The sequence below is a fragment of the Polyodon spathula genome, chromosome 12, assembly GCF_017654505.1.
Source record: "Polyodon spathula isolate WHYD16114869_AA chromosome 12, ASM1765450v1, whole genome shotgun sequence".
In the NCBI taxonomy this organism is placed as follows: domain Eukaryota; kingdom Metazoa; phylum Chordata; class Actinopteri; order Acipenseriformes; family Polyodontidae; genus Polyodon; species Polyodon spathula.
In genome coordinates, this window is record NC_054545.1 from 45263892 (window position 1) to 45289768 (window position 25877).

At 40.9% G+C, this 25877-nt stretch overlaps 1 protein-coding gene across 1 annotated transcript in view; it reads right to left on the reverse strand.

Annotated features, from left to right (window-relative positions):
• The window catches only part of LOC121324056 (potassium voltage-gated channel subfamily H member 4-like), a 38797-nt gene that overhangs the window by 7331 nt on the left and 5589 nt on the right, over positions 1 to 25877 (reverse strand). The window contains exons 2-11 of the mRNA XM_041265472.1: positions 14603 to 14836; positions 13321 to 13452; positions 12563 to 12693; positions 6948 to 7191; positions 6057 to 6214; positions 5186 to 5393; positions 3479 to 3676; positions 2808 to 3007; positions 1889 to 2138; positions 1055 to 1269 (exon numbers count right to left, since the gene is read on the reverse strand). Of these exons, the coding sequence (XP_041121406.1) occupies positions 1055 to 1269; positions 1889 to 2138; positions 2808 to 3007; positions 3479 to 3676; positions 5186 to 5393; positions 6057 to 6214; positions 6948 to 7191; positions 12563 to 12693; positions 13321 to 13452; positions 14603 to 14836 (1970 nt within the window). The remainder of the gene's footprint in view (positions 1 to 1054; positions 1270 to 1888; positions 2139 to 2807; positions 3008 to 3478; positions 3677 to 5185; positions 5394 to 6056; positions 6215 to 6947; positions 7192 to 12562; positions 12694 to 13320; positions 13453 to 14602; positions 14837 to 25877) is intronic.

The window sequence follows — 25877 nt, forward strand, 5'->3', positions numbered from 1 at the left end:
TCATGATGGTATGCGTAAGACTTGACTGTATGCAAGATAGAATACAGAATTCTGTTTCCTACAATCACAGGTGTCCTGGTTGAACCACTTTGCAAAGCTTTTGTTTAGATGCTATTGTACCAAAGCCCTTTCCGCAATCTGTGGACCTACCATTTAGATTAGAAACTGTGTATACTCTGTTCATTTTGCTTATTTGTCTTAATGCACAGAGTATATCATGCCTGTGTTAATTGAAAGGACGTGTGTGATAATTACAGTTGGTCTGTAATTAGGTCTTATCCTTGATACATTTGATTTCATAGCATTGATAGAAGCTTCAAAGGTTTCTGTATGTCACATCGAGGTACTGTAAACACAGCTGAATACCTTGATGCACGACGCTTCAGTTTTATGCCTAAGACCTTTAGACGACTAAATTCGATGGCATACATTTTTAATTGACGTCTTCAAATGTGATTTGAACAACTAGACGGAGGGTCCAATCACGGGCTTGGAGGGCCACTCCACTCAACAGCTACAATGAGATAATTACCTATTTCAGGGGCTGGATGGAGATTTCATTGGAATAGAACAATTTAGAACAGGGTTGGAACAAAGACAAGGAGTGGAAGGGCCCTGAGACAATTCAGCGCTGCTGATGTGGTGCTCCTGAGCCTCTCTCTCTCTCTCTCTCTCTCTCTCTCTCTCTCTCTCTCTCTCTCTCTCTCTCTCTCTCTCTCTCATTCTCTCACTCTCTCTTCCTCTCACTCTCTCTCCCTCCTTCCCTCCCTCTCTCTCTCTCTCGCTCTCCCTCCCTCCCTCTCTCTCTCTCTCTCTCTCTCTCTCCCTCTCTCTCTCTCTCTCTCTCTCTCTCTCTCTCTCTCTCTCTCTCTCTCTCTCTCTCTCTTGCTCTCTCTCTCACTCTCTCGCTCTCTCACTCTCTCTCTCTCTCTCTCGCTCTCTCTCTCTCTCTCTCTCTTTCTCTCTCTCTCACTCTCTCGCTCTCTCTTGCTCTCGCTCTCCCTCCCCTCTCTCTCTCTCTTGCTCTTTCTCTCTCTCTTACTCTCTCTCTCACCTCAGCCTCGCTGCCCTCCCGCAGGTTATATGTCAGGTTATGATGGATGTCTCCGGTGAACTTGCTGGCATACTCAGGGTACAGCTCCAGCACCTCTCTCAGCGCCCGCACGCTGATGTACTGCAGGTCGCAGTAGGTAAGCGCCTTGACGTCTGCGTTGGTCTTGATCACCTGCTCCTTACAGGGCAGATCCGCGCCAATCAGATCACCTTTGCCTGGTAGGAGCAGAGAAGGAGGCAAAAAGTAGCATTGTAGCTTTTAGTAGCATTGATAAATATCCCCTGGGGGAGATTACAATATAGTTAAAGGAAGGCTGAATCCAGATCAGTCACGCTTTAGATGATTAACATCGCCCCCTGTAGTTATGGGTATGTAATGCACTGTGTTGTATGATGCTTTCCCATTACGGATTGTGACCCTTGTCAGCGAGACGAGGTTAGACGCTCTATAACCACCAATACGGATGAGCCTGGCTCTTTTACATACTAGTTAAGTAGCTCACTTGCACATCCACATACTCTGCATCCAGTTCCACATACTCTGGGTCTATTAAGTTATCGCGGTGCTGTTATCTGAATCTTCCTCTCATGTGAACTGGCAGTATGTCTGCCAATATCGGTTCTGAGTTGGTAGTAGATTATTAATATTTGTGAGAGGGACTGGGCTAGTTATTAAAGATATTCAGGGATTACTGAAACATTAAGCAATGGGGGTTCAATTGGGTAATGCATGTCCCATCCCATTCATTCTGCATTCACTCATCTGTAATTAAATCTATTTTTTTTTTGCATGCATTCAAAGAAAGCAAAGAATCGAATCAGGAGCATGCCTTACCGAGAATGGCTAAGACCATGTTGTCCTTGAGCACTTCCAGAGAGCCGGAGCACACAAAGTAGTTGGCCTGCAAAGCGTCGCCTTGCCGGATGAGATACTCCCCGGGTGCGCAGAACGAGGTCTTGATGTGCAGGGAGAGGGAGCGCAGGCAGCCTCGGCTCGCCGACTCAAACAAAGGCAGCTGCAGGATGTCTTTGTTCAGGTGCATGGCGATGTCTGCGCGCAGCTCGTCTGGGAAGTCATGCAAGAGCTGCAGCATGCAAGAGAGAGAGAGAGAGAGAGAGAGAGAGGGAGAGAGAGAGAGAGCAAGCGAGAACATGACTTCAAACCCTCTCCCAAACAGTAATTCTCCCTTTGTTGATTAAACACCTCACACTTCCTCACAGTATGCATTCAGATGGGCATTCCCTGAGGTGATGCAACCTACAGTCGCACAATATTGTCGCACAAAAATGCCGCTTTCAGTTTGTACCATGCTTTATTCTCCAGTGTTGACGTCACCTGCTTTAAAAAAAAAAAATCACACCTGAGTCACCTTGAACAGAATTCCATTCCACTGCAAAGTCAAAACCGTTCACATCACCATCAGTCGCTAACTCAGCCACTTAACAGTATTCTCTTGGTCAACCTTTTCCCTCTCTTTCAATGAAACTGACAGTGGACTTAATAAAGGCTGGTAATGATTAGAAAACAAATACAGCTGGATTCTTAACTTGCGCATTAATAGTAAAGCTGTATATAATAGTTATAGGATGGTTAACTGTGTGTGGGTTATCTTGACACTCGTATAGAAATTCTGCCATAAAGCTTGCCGTTCTACAACCCTATATGAACCCATTTGTACCTAACGACGGACTGTGTCGTGCTGCTCCAGTGAATGCTGAACACAGCTGAGTGCCTCTCTCTTTCTCTATTGTACCTCATTGGCATCAATGCCGTTGTTGACAGACCAGGTGGTCTGGAAGTACTCCAGCATCCTCTGTTTGAGCTGCTGTGGCAGACGGTGGACCCTGATGAAGTCTTTCAGGTCCTTCATGCGCGTGTGATACAGCGAGCGGCGGGAGTACATGCGCTGGATAATCGCGGTCACGTTCCCAAAGACCACGGCGTGCATCAGAGCTGAGCAGAGGAGAGGGAGAGGGAGAGAGGTGACTGAACCACAGTGCTGGACATGTCTACTATTTTTGAAGTGGTTCTTATCCGTTGGTAATTCATCCTTAACATCCGTTGACTTAGATTTAAGGATCGTACTGGGAACCCTTTAAGGAGTTTCCATTCCAGGTTTTCCCATGAGCCTTACTTGTAAGCTTCCTGTACAAAAAGCATGCATTAAGCTCATCTGTCTAATTAAGCCTGCATTCAAAACCAAAATGGGTCATGTTCCTTTAATGAACCCTGTTGAATAAATTACATTATAGATACATTATAGATACATTATAGATACATTACAGGTACATTTTTGTCATAGTACATGAAATCCAAGTGTGACAAATCCTCACTGATCCGGCTCCTAGACAGGGTCTGACCTATAAAACTGGAAAGCATCTGTGCTGCTTACATTATTTAAGGACCACTAATTCCGAGCCTTACCTCCTATGAGCATAGTGCAGATGGAGAAGATCTTCTCTGCGTCTGTGTTTGCACAGACGTTCCCGAAGCCCACGCTGGTGAGACTGCTGAGGGTGAAGTAGAGAGAGGCGATGTAAGCGCTCCGAATGGATGGGCCGCCCATCAGCGAGTTATTGGTGTAGGGAGATTCAAGACGCTTCCCCAGTTCATGAAGCCAACCTGGAGAACAGACAGGAATAACATGAAGCAATGGGCAGAAAAAAAATCCCTTCTGCCTCAGAACACAATGTGCATACAGGGGGCAAAAAACTGCAAAACGTATATATATATATATATATATATATTATATATATATATATATATATATATATATATATATATATATATATATATATATATATATATATATATAGGTGGTAGGTTTTAAGAGCTTTTAACCACTGACAGGGGACAGAATCCGTAACGACACTGCATCACACAACACTGCCTGTTACACCTGCAGTTCGCTTATGTCCTTCTGTGTAGGAGGTGTGCGGTGAGCAGATATAATTCATGGAATTCAGTCATGTACGTAACAATCTGGATGCAGATTATAATCTTAAAATGACAGATTATCTGTTGGTGGCAGTCTTGAACAGTTTCATGAACAAGCTTGCTTAAATGTCAATAACGTTGTGAATAGGGCCATAGATATGTTTTTTTAACACTGCCGGTCGCTGTATTGAATGGCAGGGTACAGAATCTCGTTACAGTGATGCATGGTACACATCACGTATTCAGTTAATTAGAATAAAAATTGCACTAAGGCATCGTCACATAAAATGGTACAAAGTGTCAATGCATAAGAACAGCTGGCTACAGGTATAATTAGCGCTTCTCAGTAGCAGATAAACAGCTAGCGACAAATTGGGTTTAATTATCTTGTCTGACCTACATACTGTTCCATTAACAATGGGAGATATCCAAAGAAGTCCCCAGCATTTTATGTTTGAATATGAAGTGCCAGTTTATAATTATACAATGTGGGGAGAATGCTGCAATTCTATGCAATTACTAACTCTGTAAACTTTTATAGCAATTATAAAGGCTAAGCCAATCAAAGTTAATAAGACAACAAAACTCATTTTATCTCAGGTTTACCCTCAAGCAAGTTTGCACACCTCTTTTTTCTGTTCACAAAAAGTGCTCGATTCAATGAAATTGCTTTGGGTGAATAGAAAATGGCAATTTCTAATACAATATGTGATTAATTCAGTTAGCGCATCTTCTATTCTGAAATGTGCTCTGTGTAGCTAACAGGGAGTCATTTCTTTTTTGTTTTTTTTATTAAATTGTTCCAGGTTGTGTCTTTAGTGATTTTGTACCTTTCAAATTGTTATATACCTTTCAGAGAAAACGTGCGCAGCTCAGATTTTTTTATTTGCATGAATACTGACTAATCCCTGATACTGTTTCTGACTCACAAGTTCAGCTCCTCTGAAATCCCCTTTCACATTCAAGTGTAAGTGAGCAAGCCCCCTACAGAATCCTGAAAGCAGTCAGTCTTTAATGACAAGATATTCTAGTAACCAGCATGTCTCCCATCAAGAAAACAAACAGGACTGTCAGAGCGTTTCCTTAGGCAGCAGCTGCAAACCTTTTTGAGTGACACCCGACATGCCAGCAAGTCTGAACGCCTTGCTTTCCTCAAGCTGGGATTAATCCCCCACCTCCTGCCAGGGCACTCACCAATCTCCCAGGTGGCTGGGTCATGGTTCTCCATCTCCTTTCGTCCAATCACGTACCAGATGCACGCCATCCAGTGAGCCAGCAGGGCGAACATGGACATGAGCAGGGTGAGCACCATGGCGCTGTACTGGGAGTAGCGGTCCAGCTTCTGGAGCAGCCTCAGGAGACGCAGCAGACGGACCGTCTTCAGCAGGTGAACAAGGGTGGTCTGCAGAGGGGGAACGGGGGCTTAGAACCACACATAGTAAGGGTGACATTCCATCAAGGGGCTTGATGAACCACAAGAGCAAAGAACACCCTAGGATGGAATCACAGCCTTATGTGTACAGTTTGATTTAAAAAAAACATGTCAGAGGATTACATCTTTAAAAGATCGCTTTGTGGTACTAATACCCCTACCACTACAACTAACTAATAACAAATAATAATAATAATAATAATAATAATAATAATAATAATAATAATAATAATAATAATAATAATAATAAATAGAAAAAGCTTTCTTTCTTTCTTTCTTTCTTTCTTTCTTTCTTTCTTTCTTTCTTTCTTTCTTTCTTTCTAAATTGAATGCTAAATTTAGAAATGCTAAAATAACCTTAAAAAATCAAATGAATAACCTTAAAAAATCAAATGACAATGTTTCAATTAGAAAACTGAAGACATTGTACTAAACCCTTAACATAATTTACTGGGCTTTTATCAGAGGCACTTTATTTCTTTCTGTCTTTTTAAAACAAACCCTGAGTTCAGGACCTTGTATAACTCTAGTCAGAGAGACCTTGAATTTCAGGACCCCGGTCAGCTCCTCATTGTAAAATTATTCAAAACTGCTGCATAGAAAAGAGAAGAGGAAAAAAAGAATAGTACCTACCACGGTGATGTTAAAAGCGTAAAGAAGGTCGAAGGGCAAGGCGGCTATGAGATCCACGAAAAACCACGTGGCCGCGTAGTGGATACAGATGGACCGAGGGTCATAGACCACTTGACCAGACTGACTCACGTAGGTTGTCCGGAAGTTCAGAATTATATCTGTTTGATACAAATTGCCCCTAGTCAACAAAGCATTCATCTCCTTCAAACACTGACAATCCCAGGTAACACTATGTGAAGATCATGAGACCATTAGATATACATATTGGGTCATTCTTTTGGTGTTCATACAAATCTTGCTTGATGAGTATGGTATCTGCATTCCCAAAGAGAAGTCTGGATACTCTTGTTGGATTTGGGAATTAATTTCACAGCTTACTATTTGGTCAACTTGGTAGGGAGTTACAACAAGAATGGATAAAAGATTGAGGTTCCCTATAGATGATTGAGATAGCTCCTGTAAAGGTTCTTGAAAGATAAGGTAAAAATAAATACTGTTGGGTTTTAATAGCCTTATGAGATTCTCTATGGCTTTGGAAGAAATGTATTGGGTCCGTAATGGAGCTGTTTCAAGGTATAATAACATTATCTTAAACAGTGACTGTGAAAAATGAGAATACACTTCTAACCCTTTCTGAAACAGTTTTAAAAAAGGTTTTGGAAACTGACAAACCAATGAATTAAAACACACTTTAAAAAAAACGTCCTTAACTAAACATTCCTTAAAAACAGTCCTTCTGGGGCCCTATAGACATAGAGGAAACACAACACCTTGCTTGCCCTGTAGTCCTCAAACACCCAGGTAGTGTATACTGTTCCAGATGCATACTGTATATTGAAAACTTCTAGATCCTAACGAAGAGAGTAACTTCTAGAGCCTTTGGCTACTGACCAAGGATGAAGAGCATTTCCACAGCGATGTCAGTGACGATGGTGCTCCGGGAGGCCGTGTCACAGTCATTGTAGGCGGTGAAGCAGACGTTGTAGGGGACGGTGACCGCCACGTAGAAGGTGGCCAGCAGGATCAGCCAGTCCCACAGCGCCTTGAAGATGCTGTAGTGGAGGAGGATGAAGCGGGACTTCTGCACGGCTGCCACCTTGTACTCTGGGATGGAGGGCTTGTTCTCAAACACTGCCTGCAGAGCAACGGGACGTTCCTTATCAATTTCATTACGAGGAAGGCGTGAGCCACAACGTTTGGATTTGTACATCAATCCTAAGCAATCTAACTGAAGTCTCAATATCTATAACATTGTATATTAGATTATTTAGACAGGATCGGGGAATGTATTAGGATCCCAGTGGTGTTTTTCTAATTGTTCTGGTTGAGGGCAGACCTGGGGGAAAATCTTTATTTTATTCAAAGCGAAATCCACCTAACAACATCATAATCTCTGGCTCTTAGGGTGTCTTTACCTTCCAGTAAAACTAAGCTGGATATTTAACAGGCAAAATGCCCTGGAAATATGACACATGTTTAATTAGAGAAAGCGTGAATAAAACATCACTCATTCGACCTCAATAAATAAATCATGCCTCATTGTTACAGCACAATGAAAACTACAGTAGAGCCCAGTGCTTGAGACTGAAATCTGACATTTCAATTTGAATCTGAATGTGTTTAATTGTGCCATCGCTAACCTCAAAACACTCAATCCAAGACAGACAATGCTAGTAGGGGGTGAGAAGAAAGGGTTGTTTAGTGTGAGCCATCTCCCACTTTGTGATGTGTCCTTTACGTTTTTCAAAACCTTTCCCAATGATTAGAAAGAATATAATGCTGTGTGAGTCTGGCAGTTTGAAATGTCCAGCGCTTGATCTTCTCTGAAAGCCATGAGGGTGGCTGTCCAATTAACAAGAAAGTTCAGATATTCATGGTTCACAATTAGGATAAAGGCCAAACGCAGTTCAGTTGTTTCTCTGGATCCCTTTTAAGAAACCTGAAAGCCGGCTGCAAACTAAGATTCCGGCATTGCCAATCAAACCTGAAATATTTGCCATCATGCTTAGGGTGAGACCAAAACAGATCATGACAGTATTTTTTATTTTGGTGCGTTTTTTTGGAGGTACTGTACTTTGGAGAGATGTTTGAACTTGGGTCATGATGAGGAAGGTTCAGACTACAGTACATCTAGAAAAAAGAAGGGAAAGATGGGACTTGATTGAAGTTTTTAAAATCATAGACAGTCTTGATAAAGTTAACCCAAGACACCCAAGTTAGCACAGAGTGCAGAACAAGAGGGAATAAATGGAAGCAGAGCAAAGTTTAGAACAGAAGGTAGGAAGCACTTTTTTTACAAGGAGTAACGTGGGTTAATAATAGAAGAGCCCAACACTGGGACAGGTACGTTCTAGAATGGAACTGTGGAACCAGGCTATGGATAATCGGAAGCATTTGAATAACAAAATAAATGTGCTCTGTGCTTCTCCCCACAATCTGTGTCTGGACTCCATACTGCCTTCTGGCCTGGATTAACATCCAACCAGCCTGTACGCCGTTACCATTTTCACACACATTTTCTCACTGTTGACAATGTTTTGTAACTTATGAGTTGTATTTTGCCTTGCGTTTGCATGCAGAGGAGGTTAATTGCCATCATGTGAACATGTGGGACTCTATGCTTGAAATGTGGGACATTACTCATTCATTTGTGAGTAGGACAGCATGTCACAGACTGGTGAGGTCACAGACACAAGGAACCCAACTATTCTGTTAAAAAAAACTGTGCTGCTTGCATCCTTGATTATTTACATGACCTTGGGGAGCAATGTACCTCAAAACCAAGCCAGGCTCTTTGAATTAAGCCAAGCTCAATAGCAGGAACTGGTTGTCATTCATTTCGCAGACCGTTTTAGTTTTGAGTTAATCAGCAGTCGTATGAACAGCCATGAGTGTGGCTTTCTCTAGCCCCCGCAGCAACCCTTTTATAGACTGACTGTACTTGGAAGGCTGTTATATTCAGAGCGAGTTACGCGTTTGGTGAAGTATTCAGGAGCTTGGCAATGATCCCAGCACACTCCAGAAAAGGTGCAATTACCCCCAGTCCTTGCAATGATGCAATTAGTCTGAAACACATCCTTTGATGTCTGAAGTTAATCCATTTTTCAGAACTACCAATTACTAGAGATATTTTTTTTTCAGATCTCCTTCTACCTACTTGGAATAACTGAACACAAAACCATTTGTTGTATTTATTATTTGGTTGAAAGAATTTGTTGATTGTGCCTGCTTAAAGGGAAGTGACATAGATATCTGAAGTCAGACTTTCCCCCATCCTGTGCAGTACGCGATGGGTATTTCGTGATAAGCTTTGAACATAAGAACATAAGAAAAGTTTGGGAATGAGAAAAGGTCATTTGGCAAGGCTTGTTCCTCGTTAGCCCACTTTTCTCTGCTCTTGGGGGGGTGACTCACTTAAAAGCACAGAATCTAGTCTTTGTTTTAAATGATCCCAGTTGGCTTCTTCATGCATTTCTAACTCTATGTAAAACAGTGCTTCCTACCATCTGTTCTAAACTTTTAATCAGCTTTTATTTATGCCCTTTCCATCTACTTGCTGTACCGACTTTAAAACTGTCTAGAGGGGATCATACAATAAAGTACAGTGCAGTGCAGTATAGCGCAGTACAGTACAGTGCAGTGCAGTATAGTACAGTACACAGTATAGCGCAGTGCAGTACAACGCAGCGCAGTGCAGCATGGCACAGCACAGTACAGAGCAGCGGAGCGCTGTACAGTGTGGCGCAGTGCAGTGCAGCACGGCGCTGTGCAGCGCAGCACAGTGCAGCGCAGTGCAGCGCAGTACAGTGCAGCGCAGCACAGTGCGGTACAGTGCGGCACAGTACAGTGCAGTGCAGTTCAGCACAGCGCAGCACAGTACAGCACAGTGCAGCACAGCGCAGCACAGTGCGGTACAACACAGCGCAGTACAGTGCAGCACAGTACAGTGCGGCACAGTGCAGTGCAGTGCAGTGCCGTGCAGCGCAGTACAGTACAGCGCAGTACAGTACATCGCAGAGCAGTACAGCGCGGTACAGTGCAGTAAAGCATGGCGCAGCACAGCACAGTGCAGCGCAGTGCAGTACAGTGCTGTGCAAGTGCAGTGCAGTAGGTTACATCATTACAGAAACATGTATTCCAATTTGCTTGAACCTCTCAGGGTTATTTATTTATTTTATTTTATTTTACAAGATAATAACAAAATGGTTAAAAAAAAAAAAGTCAGTTACCGGGGTAACAGTTCTCAGATGTGAAACTGTGGGAAGAGAGCCAGGGTAGCAATCTGTCTCAGGTTTGATGGGTTAGAAAAAAATGATTTGAACTGTAAGGTTCTGTAACTTGTCTGAAACATTTTGAATCCCCCGGCAGTTTCCTCCAGTCTGCCAGTGCCTGTGTGGAGCCCTGCTGGATGGATAATACTAGATTGGGCTGTCATTGAGAGCTGTCAACGGTAGCTGGTATGCCTTTACTAGCCCCGTGCATAAAGCCTTACACCTGACCTCTGAGACATCAAACACAAAAGCTGTTGATGTGAAATCAAATTTTCCTAAGTACCAGTAATCCCTTTCATTCTATCTTTCATTCATTCATTCATTCATTCATTCATTCATTATTTCTTTCATTCATTCATTCATTCATTCATCCATTCTTTCTTTTTTTGTTTCTTTCTTTCTTATGAAAGGGTGAAAGACAATAGCGGCACTCACTGTAACAGTTTATTATACCATGCATTTACAAAGCACTCGCCTTATTCAATAACTATTAAACAGCTAAAATAACCTGAAGACATGACAAAGATTCAACTGGAAGATTGGATACATTATACTAAGCTCTAGAATTCCCTGCTCTTTCACAAGATGCACTGTCTGTATTTAAACCATTTACTGCATTGATCTGCAATGGTTATAACCAGGCACCAAGCACCAACACTACACCACATAATCTTGACCCAAACCACCATCCCTGCCATGCATCCCTTAGCCTCTCACAAGCAGAAACAAATTTGCAAAAATGTAGTTATGTGATGTGGAATATGGGACTGTTGAGACCAGCAAAGGCAAGTCACTTGGTGGTGGTGATCGCTGAGGCAAGTGCATTAGCCCAGAGTGCCGTGGCAACCTAGCTTCCAACAAGGATTCCATACATGAACTATAGGTAGGGCGCTCATCTCTACCGATCCCTGGAAGTGTTTACTGGTTCACTCAAGGTTACATGGATAGATTTTTTTTTTTTTATTAAAGATCTGGATACTTCTTAAAGTATTTTTCATTGACTTAAATCCCAAGCAATTTTGACTTGACAATTGGTTTGATGGAAACATGCTGCCATCTGTTCAATATGGGAACAGATCCATGCTGCAGTGGAGCAGACGGGTAAAACAGAAACAAACTCCATACAGAAGGAGCTCCTAAAAATATCCGGAAATATTTCAGCTCTAAGCACAATACATTGGATTATCTTGGTTTATGGTCTATTTATAAAATCTCAAAGCAAAATATACATATAATATATATATCTATTATATATAGATATATTATACTATATCTGATATTTTTATAAAAGTCTTATACCCTAATGACATTGATAATAATAATAATAATAATAATAATAATAATAATAATAATAATAATAATAATAATAGTAATAATTAGGGTTGTGAAAAACCTTGTGCTCATACTCAAAATTGCCTTTAAGAAGGACTTATTGGCAGGTATTAAATCAATTCATTCATTAAAGCATTCAATAAGAATTATGATTGAGTACCAACCAATGACAATCAACTTCCGCTGTTCTGTGTTTTAAAATCCTCTCATCCGGGGCACTACTAAGGCCATAAACTGACTTTTCATTGTCCAACCAGCTTTTAAAACACTGCTGCCTTACAAGCTTTTCATGGCACATCACTGTCTAAAAATAAATATTTCAAAATTAAACATAATATTTATCAACATTGTCCCATTAAAAAAAAAATTCTCTATAGTTACTGTACAACACATTTTACTGAAATTTTGCAATCCGTGATAAATGCAAAAAAAAAATAAAAAATACAGCCATACTTATAAGCAGCCTCAAACCGTACTCAGCTTTCCTGACCTACACTCATGTGACGTGCCCTTACTCCTACTGTACATTTTCCCTGAATTCTGACAGGTTTCAGACATTTTGAGAATCATTAAAAACACCAAGGAATTCTCTGAGGCTGTCTGACTTTCCGATCACACTGGGAATGCGATACTTCTTAATGGGCAGGCGATTCACAATGAGTGTCTTATGATCAACAAGACGTCTTGTTCCAGTGGATACACAGAATGAATTCCGTCAGGATTATGCGATGCACACCTCTCGTCACTGTCTTATCTTGGTTTTCCTATTTTAAGATCAAAGCTGCATTTTTTTCTTGTTGTCCCCCCCCCCAATTCTATGATTTTTTTTAGCCGTTCTTTTTTTGCAAACTGGCTTTTTCTCTTAGTTTTTCTCATTTTGCAATCCCATTGCTCAGTACTCACGTTGTTCAGTTTGACGTCGCTCTTGTTCTTCTTTGTGAACTGACTGGTCAGGTGATACAGGACTGTTCGGCCTCGCCTCCGTGCTGCCGTCAAATGGGAATTTCCATTTTTTTTACTCCTGCGTTTCTCTTCTGAACAAAACAAAACAAACCAGATTTATTTAACAGGAAATGACAACACAAGGGCAGATGCTGTGGTAGGCCGGGTACAGTGGTAACACAGTGGCAACCATGTCATATTTTACTGTTCTTAGATCTTAATCCCTCCACCCTACTTTTTATAAACCTCCTTGGTGTTAATAAGCTGGTCAATCAATCCAAACTGGATTACTGCAGTGTGAAAGTGCGGCAGTATTTAGACCAGTCACTGATTAGATCATTAAAATAGATCCTAAAAGTGTTGAGGGAATATTTGAACATGTACCTTGAAATTGTTTGTTTATTTAGCAAATGCCTTTATCCAAGATGACTTACAGAGACCAGGATGTGTGAGATGTGCATCAGCTGCAGAGTCACAACACCATCTCACCCGAAAGACGGACACAAGGAGGATAAGTGACTTGCTCAAGGTCCCACACAGTGAGTCAGTGAGCGAGCTAGAATTTGAACCGGGGACCTCCTGGTTATAAGCCCTTTTCTTTAACCATTGGACCACACAGCCTTCTTCTCTTTGTAACATAGCTGACATTATTTGGGATGGACTTGCTGAACAATCAGTGGAACATCACCATTGAGCAGGGAGTCTAGAGAGCCTCTTACCATCCTTTCTGCCGCTGTGGCTGGGTTTCCCTCGGCTCTCTGTGATATCTTTGAAGGAAAACAGGAAGAGGACCACTTCTCCTTTTTCATTTTTAATGGGAATGATGTCAAGCAAACACCAGAAGGGAGCCCCTGCAGAGAGCAAGGGAACCAAAGGTTACAACCAAACTGGCTTTACTCTTTCTTTCTTTCTTTCTTTCTTTCTTTCTTTCTTTCTTTCTTTCTTGCTTTCCCTTATCTTAACCTTATATTTTTATGGGTAATCTCGGGAACGCCATTACCAGGTGGTACCAATCCATGCTATAATGAATTCCAGACGCAGCTAATCCCTACAAGGGAAAGTTGAAGCAGACCCTATAGTAGAAAACCATCACATTCAACTATTCAAGGTTGTACCTCGAATCTGGTAAAACACAGGATGCATCTTTGTGCAGTAATGCAAGAGTAGCTTAGCAGCAGAAACCATGACCTTAAAGACGATATTGCCATAGGAACGCTGAGGAGAGTAGGTGGTGTGCATCTGTGTGTCTGTGTGTGTGTGTGTGGGGGGGGGGGGGGGGGGGGGGTCAGGGTCATCAGCTAACAATTTGCTGAGAGCAATGTTTGCCCCGAGTCATTTATTGTACACCCCCTCCCAATACAAGGGTCTGCATTAAAACTGAGTAGTTCGGCATCAGACTTCCTGTGCCTCATGTCAAGTGTATTGCTGAAGTATATGCAATACAGTTCATTGTGGGCTAGCAGCTGCAACACATCCAATGCCTCATCCTTCCTCGGCAGTAATGATCTATTTGCTGTCTTTTGTAACATTATGTTACCTATACTGCAGTAAAAGGTCAATGTTTTATTTTTTTGTATTATTTATGTTTTTTTTTTTTTTTTTTTACTGGAATGTTTAAGTATGAATAATAATGCAATTAGAATACTTAATGCACATGTGCTCTATATGTTTTGACTGTAAATTCTCTAGAATTTGTATTTAAATGTTTTCTTTAATGCAACAACATCCCCTCTCGACTATCCATTTTTGCTTTTGAGAAACGCCATCTAACCAGAATCCTTTGCATACAAAAAGCAAGCGCTGTGTCTCCTGTAAATCATGTGATCTCATGACTCTCCCGTGATTCCAAAAACCCACGAATCCAATCTAGAACATGTGACAAGCTGTGACAGTAACGATCTGACAGCCAATCTGTCAGTGAAGTTTGTGCAGGCATGCTGCCCCTTTACAAAGCCTGGTTTTGCATTGACGTGACGATTGCCGAGGTGTGGTCAAACTCACCGTTCTTCTTGTAGAAACGCACCTCAGCCTGGTACTCCTGCCGCCCCTCCAGAGCCTTCTCGATCATCTGGGAGACGAGCTCGCTGGTCTCCGGCCCGTAGAGGAAGCGACAGGTGCAGTTCTTCTGCATGACCTCCGTGCGCACAAACCCCGTGAGGTCACAGAAGCCATCCGAGCAGTACACGATGGGGAAGCCGCGGTGCACCTGGCCGTTAGCCAGCAGAAAGTTACTGTCTGTGAGAGGAAAGAGAGGGAGAAGAGCGCCACTGAGCTGGGATTTGAACCGGGGATGCCCTGACAAACCAACAGCGACTGTGCTAGGGTCTGTTACAATGCAAGTTAATCCAATGCTCAAAGTTTAAACTACATAGTTAAGTCAAATGATTTCATCACCGTTTGTCCAATGCAAAATTACTGGAACCCAGACCTGTACAAGGCCATGCAAGAGTGCACTGAAATACATTATGCACTGAAATGTTTTAATATTATTATTTTATAGAAAAAAATGCATTAATAGTAATATTAATCAAAACAAATTGATTTTTAAAACTATGAAGTTATTTATTTTTCAGACTTTCGTTGCATTAAAACAAATATCTTCCCGTACTAAAAAGTAGTTCCCTATGAGCATGGTCAGAAACATTAATGGACTCAGGTCTGCAATTATACATACTGTATTTAAAATAGCTTTTTTTTATTGCAATGCTGTTTTTCACAGATATTATTTACATGAATAACGAAGAGATTGCTTTTCAGCTTTTAGTCCTGTATATATATATATATATATGTATTTAAGGGGCAATAATATTTGCTTAACATCGCCTCGTAAAACTTATTGGTAAGGGTTAAATATGTATTGCCGCAATGCATCTTTAAACCTTACCAAAATAGTTTTGCCAGGCGATGTTAATTAAATGTTTTGCAATGCTGAGATCTGTCTTCTCTCTGCTTGCTGCTTCCACCACTGAAATCTGTTCTTCTATCAGGGGTGAGCTATAAATGTCTCTCCGACTTCACAGCATGCAATTAGCGTCATTTAGAACCTTTCTCCGGCTTTTGCACCTTTTACTTCCATTGTGTAAATGAATGGGGATTTTTTTCTTCTCCTGCCAACTCGGTGTTTTTGATCAGAGTGCAAAGCAAGATCTGCTTTTGTGTTTTTTTTTTGGGGGGGGGGTTTGTTGTTGTTTTTTGTTTTGTATTATCTCCAGCCTGTTCGGTAGCGGTGGCCTTAACCCGGGATTGTTTTTAAAGATACACATTTATTTGAGGTTTTCTAGATGTTGCATTATGAAGAGTTTAACAGTCATGGATGATCCTTACGCAACACAACCTGCTAAAACTATCCATTTAGAATATTGAGTTTGACAAGTGTTGTGTCAAACATCTGGAGCTTCCTCGTTGTGACTGTGGCAGGACTTTTGCCATCACTGACACCGTCCTGAAAAGGTAGAGAACTGCCGCTTTTCCATTTCGACATTCTTATAGCATTATAGCAAACCTGGCCGCCCTTTTTTTTGTTTGTTTTTTTTTTTTTTTTTTTTTTTGTATGTTTATTAGTATTGTGCAATCCATCGCTGTTAGCTGTGCCACTGGCTGTCAGTCACACAGTGGGGATTGCTGTCTCTCGTGCTCAGATGTATAAATATAGCTCTACAGCAATACCTAACATGCCCCCCGTCCCTCCCCCCTCAGCGAGATAATTGTAGAAACCGTCCTAGAAACATCGTGTAACCTGAGCAATTCCATTCATCCTCTCTCAGCACCACCACCTGACACGTCTTCTTGTCACGTGTCTAACGCACCCACTGCTGTGCAAAAAGTCTCTAGAGGCAATGCAGGGTGATTAGACAGACAGTAAGTTTACCACATCAGTGATATGTTGCGATCATGTGGTAAACTTGCTTTCTAATCACCTCGTACGCCTGCTACAACAAATACATTTCCCACTGAATAATACTTCACGATGATTTACCCCTGTGTCAAAAATCTGTCAAATTAGCCCTCAGCCTTAGGCCTGTTCTGAACACGACATGTACGGCTTGCTTAGTGCGCATAATTGGCTACCTGCAGTGTGTACAGCTTGCATTTCATACCCGTCCTTCAGTCACTGTGTGCTCAGTGGTACCGCGTTAAGTTTCCTGACTCTATCTATATTATAATGCATACGTTTTTTGTTTGTTTTTTTTAAAGTTATGACGGGGCAACTTCTCGAACTCCACAGAGTTCACACACGAGCTGTTTTAAAATGTCAAAACATTTAATAAAAAAAATGTGTGACTGACCGAAGGGGATATTCAAATCAATGTAGAAAGGCACCGCTTGAACAACAGAGAAACATTATAACGTGTGCACATTCCACCTGTCGGGGATATTCAAATCAATGTAGAAAGGCACCGCTTGAACAACAGAGAAACATTATAACGTGTGCACATTCCACCTGTCGGGGATATTCAAATCAATGTAGAAAGGCACCGCTTGAACAACAGAGAAACATTATAACGTGTGCACATTCCACCTGCCAAGAATCAAAATCATCTTTATTTTTTTTTTTTTGTGCCTAAATTGTAATTTGGTGCATCTACCGGTAAAAAGTTATTATATTAACCCCCTTGAAGAATCTGGACAGCTAAAGATGATGAACGGAATGCTTTATATAACAAAGAAACTCAATGGCCGGGGAAGCTTTCAAGAATACCAGATGGACTTTTAAATACGTTCAGTACAACATTGAATAAAATGTCGGATAAATCCGCTTAAGCTCAATAAGCAATTGGAGCTACGGGGCTCTTTCTGGCAAGGAGCGGTCGCGGAGGGCAAAGTGCCAGAGGCTTTGTGTTTTGACAGCTGCTCGCCAGGTAGCACCTTTGCAGCTGCTCGCAGAGCGAAGCTAACAGACGCATAGAATTCTGCATTGCGTAACTCTCAGTGGCAGTCGCTAGCCAGGGACTCAGGTTATGTAACTTAGATTGAGGCAACACAGCAGCCAGATCCATTACCTTGACAACCACTCTTCTGGTCAGGGGCATTGTTTACCCACTAGGCAGACAGAATGCGATGCCGCGCAGGTTTGAATTGCACCTGGTATAACTGCCTGGTCACGCATGGAGTATTAAGTTGTCTGCATTGCAGTCTTTAAAAATCCCAGTGTCAGGAAAGAGCAGGTGCATGGAAGCAGGTGTCCTGGCTAAGATGCTTTTGGAGGCATCATGCTTGCAGGCGATGGAAATTTTTTGGAAATGAGCAATCGAGTCAAGCGCACAGATCTGCCCGTATGGGATTTGATAACTAGTGCGAACTTTACAAGTCACGCGTCTCATTAATGTCTTTCAAGTAAGTGGCTTAGACATAGCACTGAAGTTTCAAATGTCAAGAGCAGTATAATTGGATACTCCTGATACCTTGAAACTGCAGCTCTGTGTCTGCCTGGAGTGCCATGATCATAACTTTGAGGCTTCAAATTCCAATCTTAAATGAGAACGGTGGCTCCTTCATTCAACAGGAGAGATTGGCCCTGATGGAACTGTCCCAAAAACAAAGCAAGGTGCAATAAGGCCTAGCACAAGCATGGCAAAGCATGGGCAAGCATTGTAAAGAATAACGAGGTATGGTAAAGCTGTCATTAACATGGCCAGCCAAGATAAGCTATGGGAAATGCAGAGTAAAACCCGGGGAAAGCACGTGACAGAAACAGTGTGGTACATTTTTAAATATGAGTGTGTGATGCATAATTGTAGATATAAATGCGTTTGCGCAAGAGAAAGACCTGCCAAAAACACAGTCAAGTTTGCATATACTGATTGTATCTATACAGGGAAGGTCAATGATTAACACAAGCACATCTTTGTCTATGTGATCTCTTATAAAAGGTTACCACAGTACATTTGCATAGCAGTTTTGAAGTTTTTCCTCTGTACTTTTATCATAGTTTACAATGTTTTTTGTTCTTTTTTTAATATACTTTACCACACCTCTCTGTGCTGTACCGTGATTTAACTATGCTTTATTACACTTTGCTTTTACTATGGGGGATCTTCTATAAGGGACGAGCAATTTTAATACACAGTTGTTGTGCTTGTGGGCAAATTTGTGCCAGCTGGTATAACCTGGATTCCTGAAATACTGATGCAGCAGCAGCAGATGAAGTAAAGGCTTTCTGTTCTATAGCTCTGAGTCAGTGCTATTGCATACATCTTTCATTGCATCTCACTTTACATCGCGGAGCTTTACATACTCGTGCATCTATTTGCCCCTGGGCTGATCTGCAGCATATATCTATTTTTTAAAATAAACGTATTAAAATCGAGGATTATAAAGGATAGAATCCCTCGTCTCTTTAAACAAGTAACACACTGAACTGTGTAATAATGCTAACCTTACAGTGTATGGTAATACTGTTATCAGTGGTTTGAGCTCCTAATAAAACCTTGTTTTAAATTCAAGAATACTGACATTAATGCACAAAACTAAGCAGCAGCGCACTTGATTAAAAGAGAAATAAACCTGCAGCTCCCTGCGCTAATGCTAATGATGCAACGTAAGAAACACAAATTGGGGATTTAAGTAACTATCTAATGTCATTTAAAAGCAACAGCATACTGAGTAATATGGGATCCGTGCCGCTGCAGTCTGCTGTAATAATATACAAGGATCTACTCTAATTCCATTTCTATGCTAATTCATAGAACTAACGTGCCGTTTGAATGCGCCCAAGTGATGGATTGGATAAAACAAAAGGGATATGAAGCACAAACGTGTGTTAAAACCGAATGCAATTACGTGGGTGACAAACGTTATTACTGAACGTGCCTGCAGTGGCATTCATTATGATCTGACTTTAATGAGAGCGTCAAAGTTACAATCCAACAGTTAGTTCCTTTCCAGCTCCGCCATTACACATGGCTCGATTTTTTTCTCTCAAAGCTAGGGAATGAAAAAATCCTTTATATTAAAGAAACCAGGGTGGGTAATCTGTCTGTCAGATAAACTGCTGTGCTGCCTCTGAGGTGGAACCCAGCGCTAACAGTGACAGCTGTCTATACAAATGCTAGGCTGGCCGGACTGGAAATTGTAAGGGAACTGGCAAGTCATTTAGAATACATAGCTAGTGAAGCAATACGCCGTAGAAGCGACAAGAGAAAATTAAAAAAAAAAAAAATGCCACTCCGCAAAATCACTGTTCCGAAAACTCATGTGCATTTGCGTGCTTGCTCTGCACATTATGGACTGGTAATTTTGAGACAACACTTAATCTTATAAGCCTCTTACAATTAATCTTAAACTGCCGCTTTTAAAATACCCTTAAAGAACACTGATTTCTAATTTTATTTAACTTACAAGGCTTACTTCTATTTATTTGTTTAACGTTTATATAGAAACGTTATTTAACATTTCGACCAGTTATACAACTCAAAAGAAATGTGTTGTTTGAAAGAAACCTCTGCACATTGACCTGTAAGCAAGGAGCAGTGAACAGGATTTTCAAGGTAATTAAGTTAAGTTTGAAAATGGAGAAAATAAATATGGATAAATTACGTTGTGTGAAGGGCAGCAGAGGCATCTTCACCCTAACCCTCTATCACCACTAGTGACGCACCATTACTGACAAGTGACGTGACCTACCCCAGTTATAAAGCATTGAGTTTCCTGATTTAGAATTTGTTTTATTTACTCTGTAGGCTCCACTATAGAACACCCAGGAGGCGTGCAGGTCTTTCTTGAAACATAATTAGGGCTGTATTTTTTTTTCCATACTTCACGATTAAATAAACATTTATTAAAGCAGAAAAAATGGTGTTGTTGCATTCAAAATGAGTAATTATGTATACAGAGTGGTTCAGGAGTTCATTTGTGTCGGATCACAATGGATCCCAGAACCGGTGTAGTGTTAGAAAGTGGTACATCGTCAGAATGTGTTACGTGTACCAAAACTTGACCCATGTAATGTCAGAAAGCGGTATGTTGTCACATTGAAAGTGGTACGCTGTCAGATTTTGCTGCAGGTGCAATCTATTGCGATCTGATGGGTGTGTTCCTATTGTCAAACAGAGGTACATGTACCATTTGTAAACTTAAACTGGAAACAGACAATCAATTTCTCTAACGAGAAAACAACTATTCACGACGAGCAAAACAAAATGAGAGGTCCAACGCAAAGTTGCAGACATAATAAAAAATGTATAAAACCCAGTGTGTTGCAGATGATGGTGGAAATAGATGATAAATTACATTAACAATGATGTAAAAAAACGAAAACAGAATAACATACCAGATTTGTACTACTGACACCTACAATAAGGCATGAAACCAACAAGCAGATGAGAGCTTGAAACCTCTGTGGAAGCTGCTGTAAATCAAGGCCTAGGAAAAAAATGCATCCCTTCTCTTTAATTCTAAGAGCCGGTAGCTTTGTGTTTATGAAGGAATGCCTGGAGCGATTGGAAAGCCCATTGTCATGCTACAACAGTGGACAAAAAACTCCTTTTGGAATGAGGAAGAACAGTAGTTAACATTCTGCACTAGCAGTGAAGTTAAACGACAGCCCTTAGTGCTGCATGGACAGCCTTTCCAGTGCTTATCAATAACATGTGGTATCAGATCATGTGACATCTGTCAACCAGCCAAAGTGTCATCTTCTTTTTTTTTATCACCAAAGATGTCACAGTGCACGCTAACACTGTAACAAAAAAATTGGCAGTAGTTGAGCCGGGGGGGGGGGGGGGGGGGGGGGGGCTTTGGCAGGGTGTGCGACCGCCCTCCCCGGCACCAAAAATGAAGGTTGGTGTGTCCCTCTGGACTGCCCGAACACAGACGCGCTTCAATACTGTTGCCGTCACATGCTTACCTATATAACTGGCACAGGCCAATCTAATCGAGCTTATGCAGCCACCTACATATTAGGAAAACTATGTCACAAGACATCCTGAAATGAAGACCGGCATCGCGAAACCTGAAACCGATGCAAGCTGATGGACGATTTGTCTCTGCTTCTCATAATAGCATAGGAGTTTATACTGCAGAAGCGCAGTTAAACCACGTGAGGTTTTATGGGTCAGACGGTGGACCTATCCCACCCAGATATCTGAAAAATAACATTAAATAAACATAACAGCAAAGCTCTTTGAAAGAAATGCAAGAAGCCCCCTCTGTGAAGCGATAGCCCGTCGGTTTACAGCTCAGCTGCCTGGTCTCGCGGTTCCCTTCCTTTCCCTTCCTCTGCTGTTGAGAGCTCACCTCTCCCGTGATTTATACCTCCCACAAACACTTGCAATTCTCCCAAAATAACTTGGAGCGCTTCAACTTTCCAAAGCAGCCAGAATACACAACCCGGCAGCAATGAAATCCATACAAAGGCAAACCTTTCTGATCAGTTTCTGGTCTGTTATTATGAACCAATGCTAACTCAATACCACCAACAAACGTAATGGGTGTCCAGTCTTTGTGTGGCTACAGTTTGATTATGGCACCACTATCCTTGTAGAGGATAAATAAATCTATGAGCAATGACTGTACTTACGCTGCATATAATGCAATGGTGCATGTACAAGTGTCGTGTTATTTTCAGGTATGCAGTGCACTGCGCCTGCTCGCGCATGCCTAAATAATGCCCATTCAAATCTGGTACGTTATGCTGTTTTTGGTCTTTTTCATCTTTTTACAATTGACTTGATCATATTTTTTCCACCATTAATAAAATAGTATGCAAATATTTATCATCTGCAATACATTGGTCTTGTCTTGTTCGTCGTGAATAGTTTTTTTTTTCTTTTTAGAGAAATTGATTGTCTTGTTTCCTGTTTAAGTTTATAAAAAAAATAATTAATTATTTTTAATAAAAATATGAAAATATAATTAATGATGCCTCTGTCTGACAATTGGAAAACACATCATGTCACAATTGATTGCACCTGTACCAAAATCTGACAGCATACCACTTTCAAAGTGACAGCGTACCACTTTCTAACATTACACAGGTATGTTTTTTTTACACCACTAGAAGGACTGCAGAGTCAAGGAACTGACATTTAAACCTATTTGTGTGTAGGGAGGACTGTGAATAAAAATCGAGGGCTCATATTAGCACAAGCCTGGTTTTGCAGAGGCATTAGACCAAGCAGCTGCTAGCTAAGTGCTCCTCATACTTCATATTTCAGAGTCAAGGGTCACCGCCTGGCTGAGAGATCGGAATTAGATCACCCTGCCACGCAGTAGAGACATAAGTCACGGTGACTGCGTCTCTTTTTTGTACGGCAGAGAAATACAACCTTTTTCTGTTTGAAAAGAGTCACCTGAAATCAGCATGACTTTAGCGTATAGTACCCCAACCTACTACAACATTTTTTAACAGTTGTAAGACGTGTCAACACAAGCTTTTCTGAAGCTGTCCTGCGCCTATTGTAATTGCCTCCATCCTTATATATATATATATTATATATATATAGATATATAGTATATATATATAGATATATAATATAACTAAATACTTTATCCTTTATGGATGTTGTGTATAAACTCAACTGTTTCCGAGTTGCCAAATCTCTGTGCTTTAGCAAGCTTCCCTATGCTTTGCCATGCTTTCACTTTAATGGCTTGCTCAACTTTGCTTTGCTTTTATGGCAGTATTCTTCGGCAGTATTTATAAGGAAGAGGTATAGTGTTACCAACTTTTCAGCTGCTACACTACATGATTCTTAATCTCTAGAGACTGCAAAGCCCTTTTTAAAAAATAACTTACTGAGCTCTGGTTAACAAGCTGCCATTCTTAGTCATTCCTGTTTCCGCGCCATTATCTCTCATGGGAAAACATTCAAAGTGTTAGTAAACCTAAATTAGATCAAGCCCGAATCAGTTAAGAAGACTGGCTTTTCTTGTCTCTGAATTTAAATGACAATTTGAAAAGAAAAAGAAAATGCCAGGCCAATATTGTTACCACGACAACATTTGTAGATGGAGAAATGAAGACCCCCTCTTCCCTTTGTTTGATTACCATGGCAACTCATTAAAGGCAGTTTACTCACAGTGTTTAAGTGGATAAGTGTTTTTTTTTTGTTTTTGTTTTTGTTGTTTTTTTATTTTATTTTTAAACCCGGAGCTTAACTCCTATTAAAGTAAACATTCTCCCTTCGAACAATGCATTCCATTTGAACCACCTGCAACCTGGTGGATTATAAAGCCTCCTCATGCATCTGCAGTCCAGGCTTGATATACTGAAGTCCGCATTCAGTCTTTATCAATGGGGTTGTGAAGAACAAAAAGGTTAACCACCTGTAATGATAACTTTTGATCATATACTGCATCTGATAGCTACACCCCAGACAGCTGTGCACTTCAAGTACAAAGAAAAGAGTGTTTGAGTGTCAAAGCGCTTCATAGTAAATGCTTTGTGTTGCTACATTGATGCTTCTAGGGAGATTGATAGCTCAGTGGAAAACTACAAGGCATCCTTATAACTGACTTTTAAAGGGACATAAATGAGCCACAAGGGGCCCAAATGACCAATCAGAAGGTTAAGGACACTCGACTTCGTATTCTGTTTTCTGGTAGCACTTTACACTGTGTCTACAATTACTGTGTATTTACATAGTAAATAGGTGTGTACTTACACATCATTGTAAAGTCTTTTTGCACAATATATGGAAGTACACAAATCAGAAAAGGGTAAGGTTTATGAGTTAGCGATATGGTTAGGGTTAGGGTTAGCGATAGGGTTAGGGTTAGGGTTAGACTTAGCGATTGGGTTAATGTTAGGGTTGGTTAGAGTTATCGATATGGTTAGTGTTAGGGTTAGTGTTAGGGATAGGGATAGGGTTATGGTGAAGAGTTTTACATATTAACCAGCGACCCTGCACACCACAAACAAGCGTCTTAACCACAATGCAAAAGAGCCGGGCTGCCTGTCACAGTAAGCATTGGTAAGCACTACAAACCCCAGAGAGGTACAATATGGTAAAGCAGAATCGAAAACAACATGGGAACCCACAGGGTCCTAGGGGAAACATGTATTATAACTATGGGAAAAGTGGAGGAAAACTGTGAAAGTTACATATTCTATCCAGTCCTTGCGGTTTCAACCGGCAGAATGCAAGGCTCTCCCCAGGAGCTCACAGAGGCTCCAGGCAGGCCCCGGGGACGACACTCAGGTGCTCTCATGTAAACACTTTCTCACTACCTGGCATCAGGAAGAAGCTTGCTAGCAAGCGAAGCAGATGAACCAGCACCCTTCTGAGACCAAACCAAACAGCAGTCGTGTGTGCGCTGTCCTGATGCATTCCATTTTTACTCACTTCCGGGTTTTATTTTATATTTACAATATACATGGTTGTAATTACAGTTATGTTATATATATATATATATATATATATATATATATATATATATATATATATATATATATATATATATATATATATATATATATATACACACACACATATATATATATATATATATATATATATATATATATATATATATATATATATATCCTACATTGAAGAAGAAGAAGAAGAAGAAGAAGAAGAAGAAGAAGAAGAAGAAGAAGAAGAAGAAGAAGAAATCTTTTACGTTTTCTGTCTTTGTATTTAAGCAAGGGTGGGTAATTTTGGAGAGCATGTTTCCAAGACAACACGAACAATTATTTTCAGCCTTCATAAATATCCACTGGGTACAGTATGGAGGCTGCTGTCATTAGTCTGAGCAACAACATTCAACATAGCCAGTCGTACCTCTTCACTGATTCTACACTTGAATGGCTAAGCTGGGAATGAGGACTGATTACACAACACACAGAAGCTACATTCAGAACAGAATTCTGTTTAGAAATGGAAAAGGCATCAGGCTTCAACATTTAGGCAGGGTCCTCTACAGCCCTGGTACTCAAAAATAATGAAATAATAATGTTAGGGGTTTCAGTTTGCTGTAGGAGTGTAAGGATTCAGCACGATATATCGCGACATGCACGATATATCACACGGCATGCACGATATATCACACGGCATGCATGATATTTCACATGGCATGCACGATATATCACACGGCATGCACGATATACCATGCCGCAGCAGAGGTATGTATCATGTGTATCATGATACAAGAACAGAAACACATACAAGTAGCCCATCAGAACCATCCTGTGTATCGTGATGTTAGGGTGTCGTTACACCTCTAGTTTGCTCTATGTGTTTTGAAAGAGTATCTTGGTAAAGGGATTCCAAATATCACCCTACCCTAACCAAACTATTACTGTTGTTGTTTAGACTCACTTTCTATTTCAGTC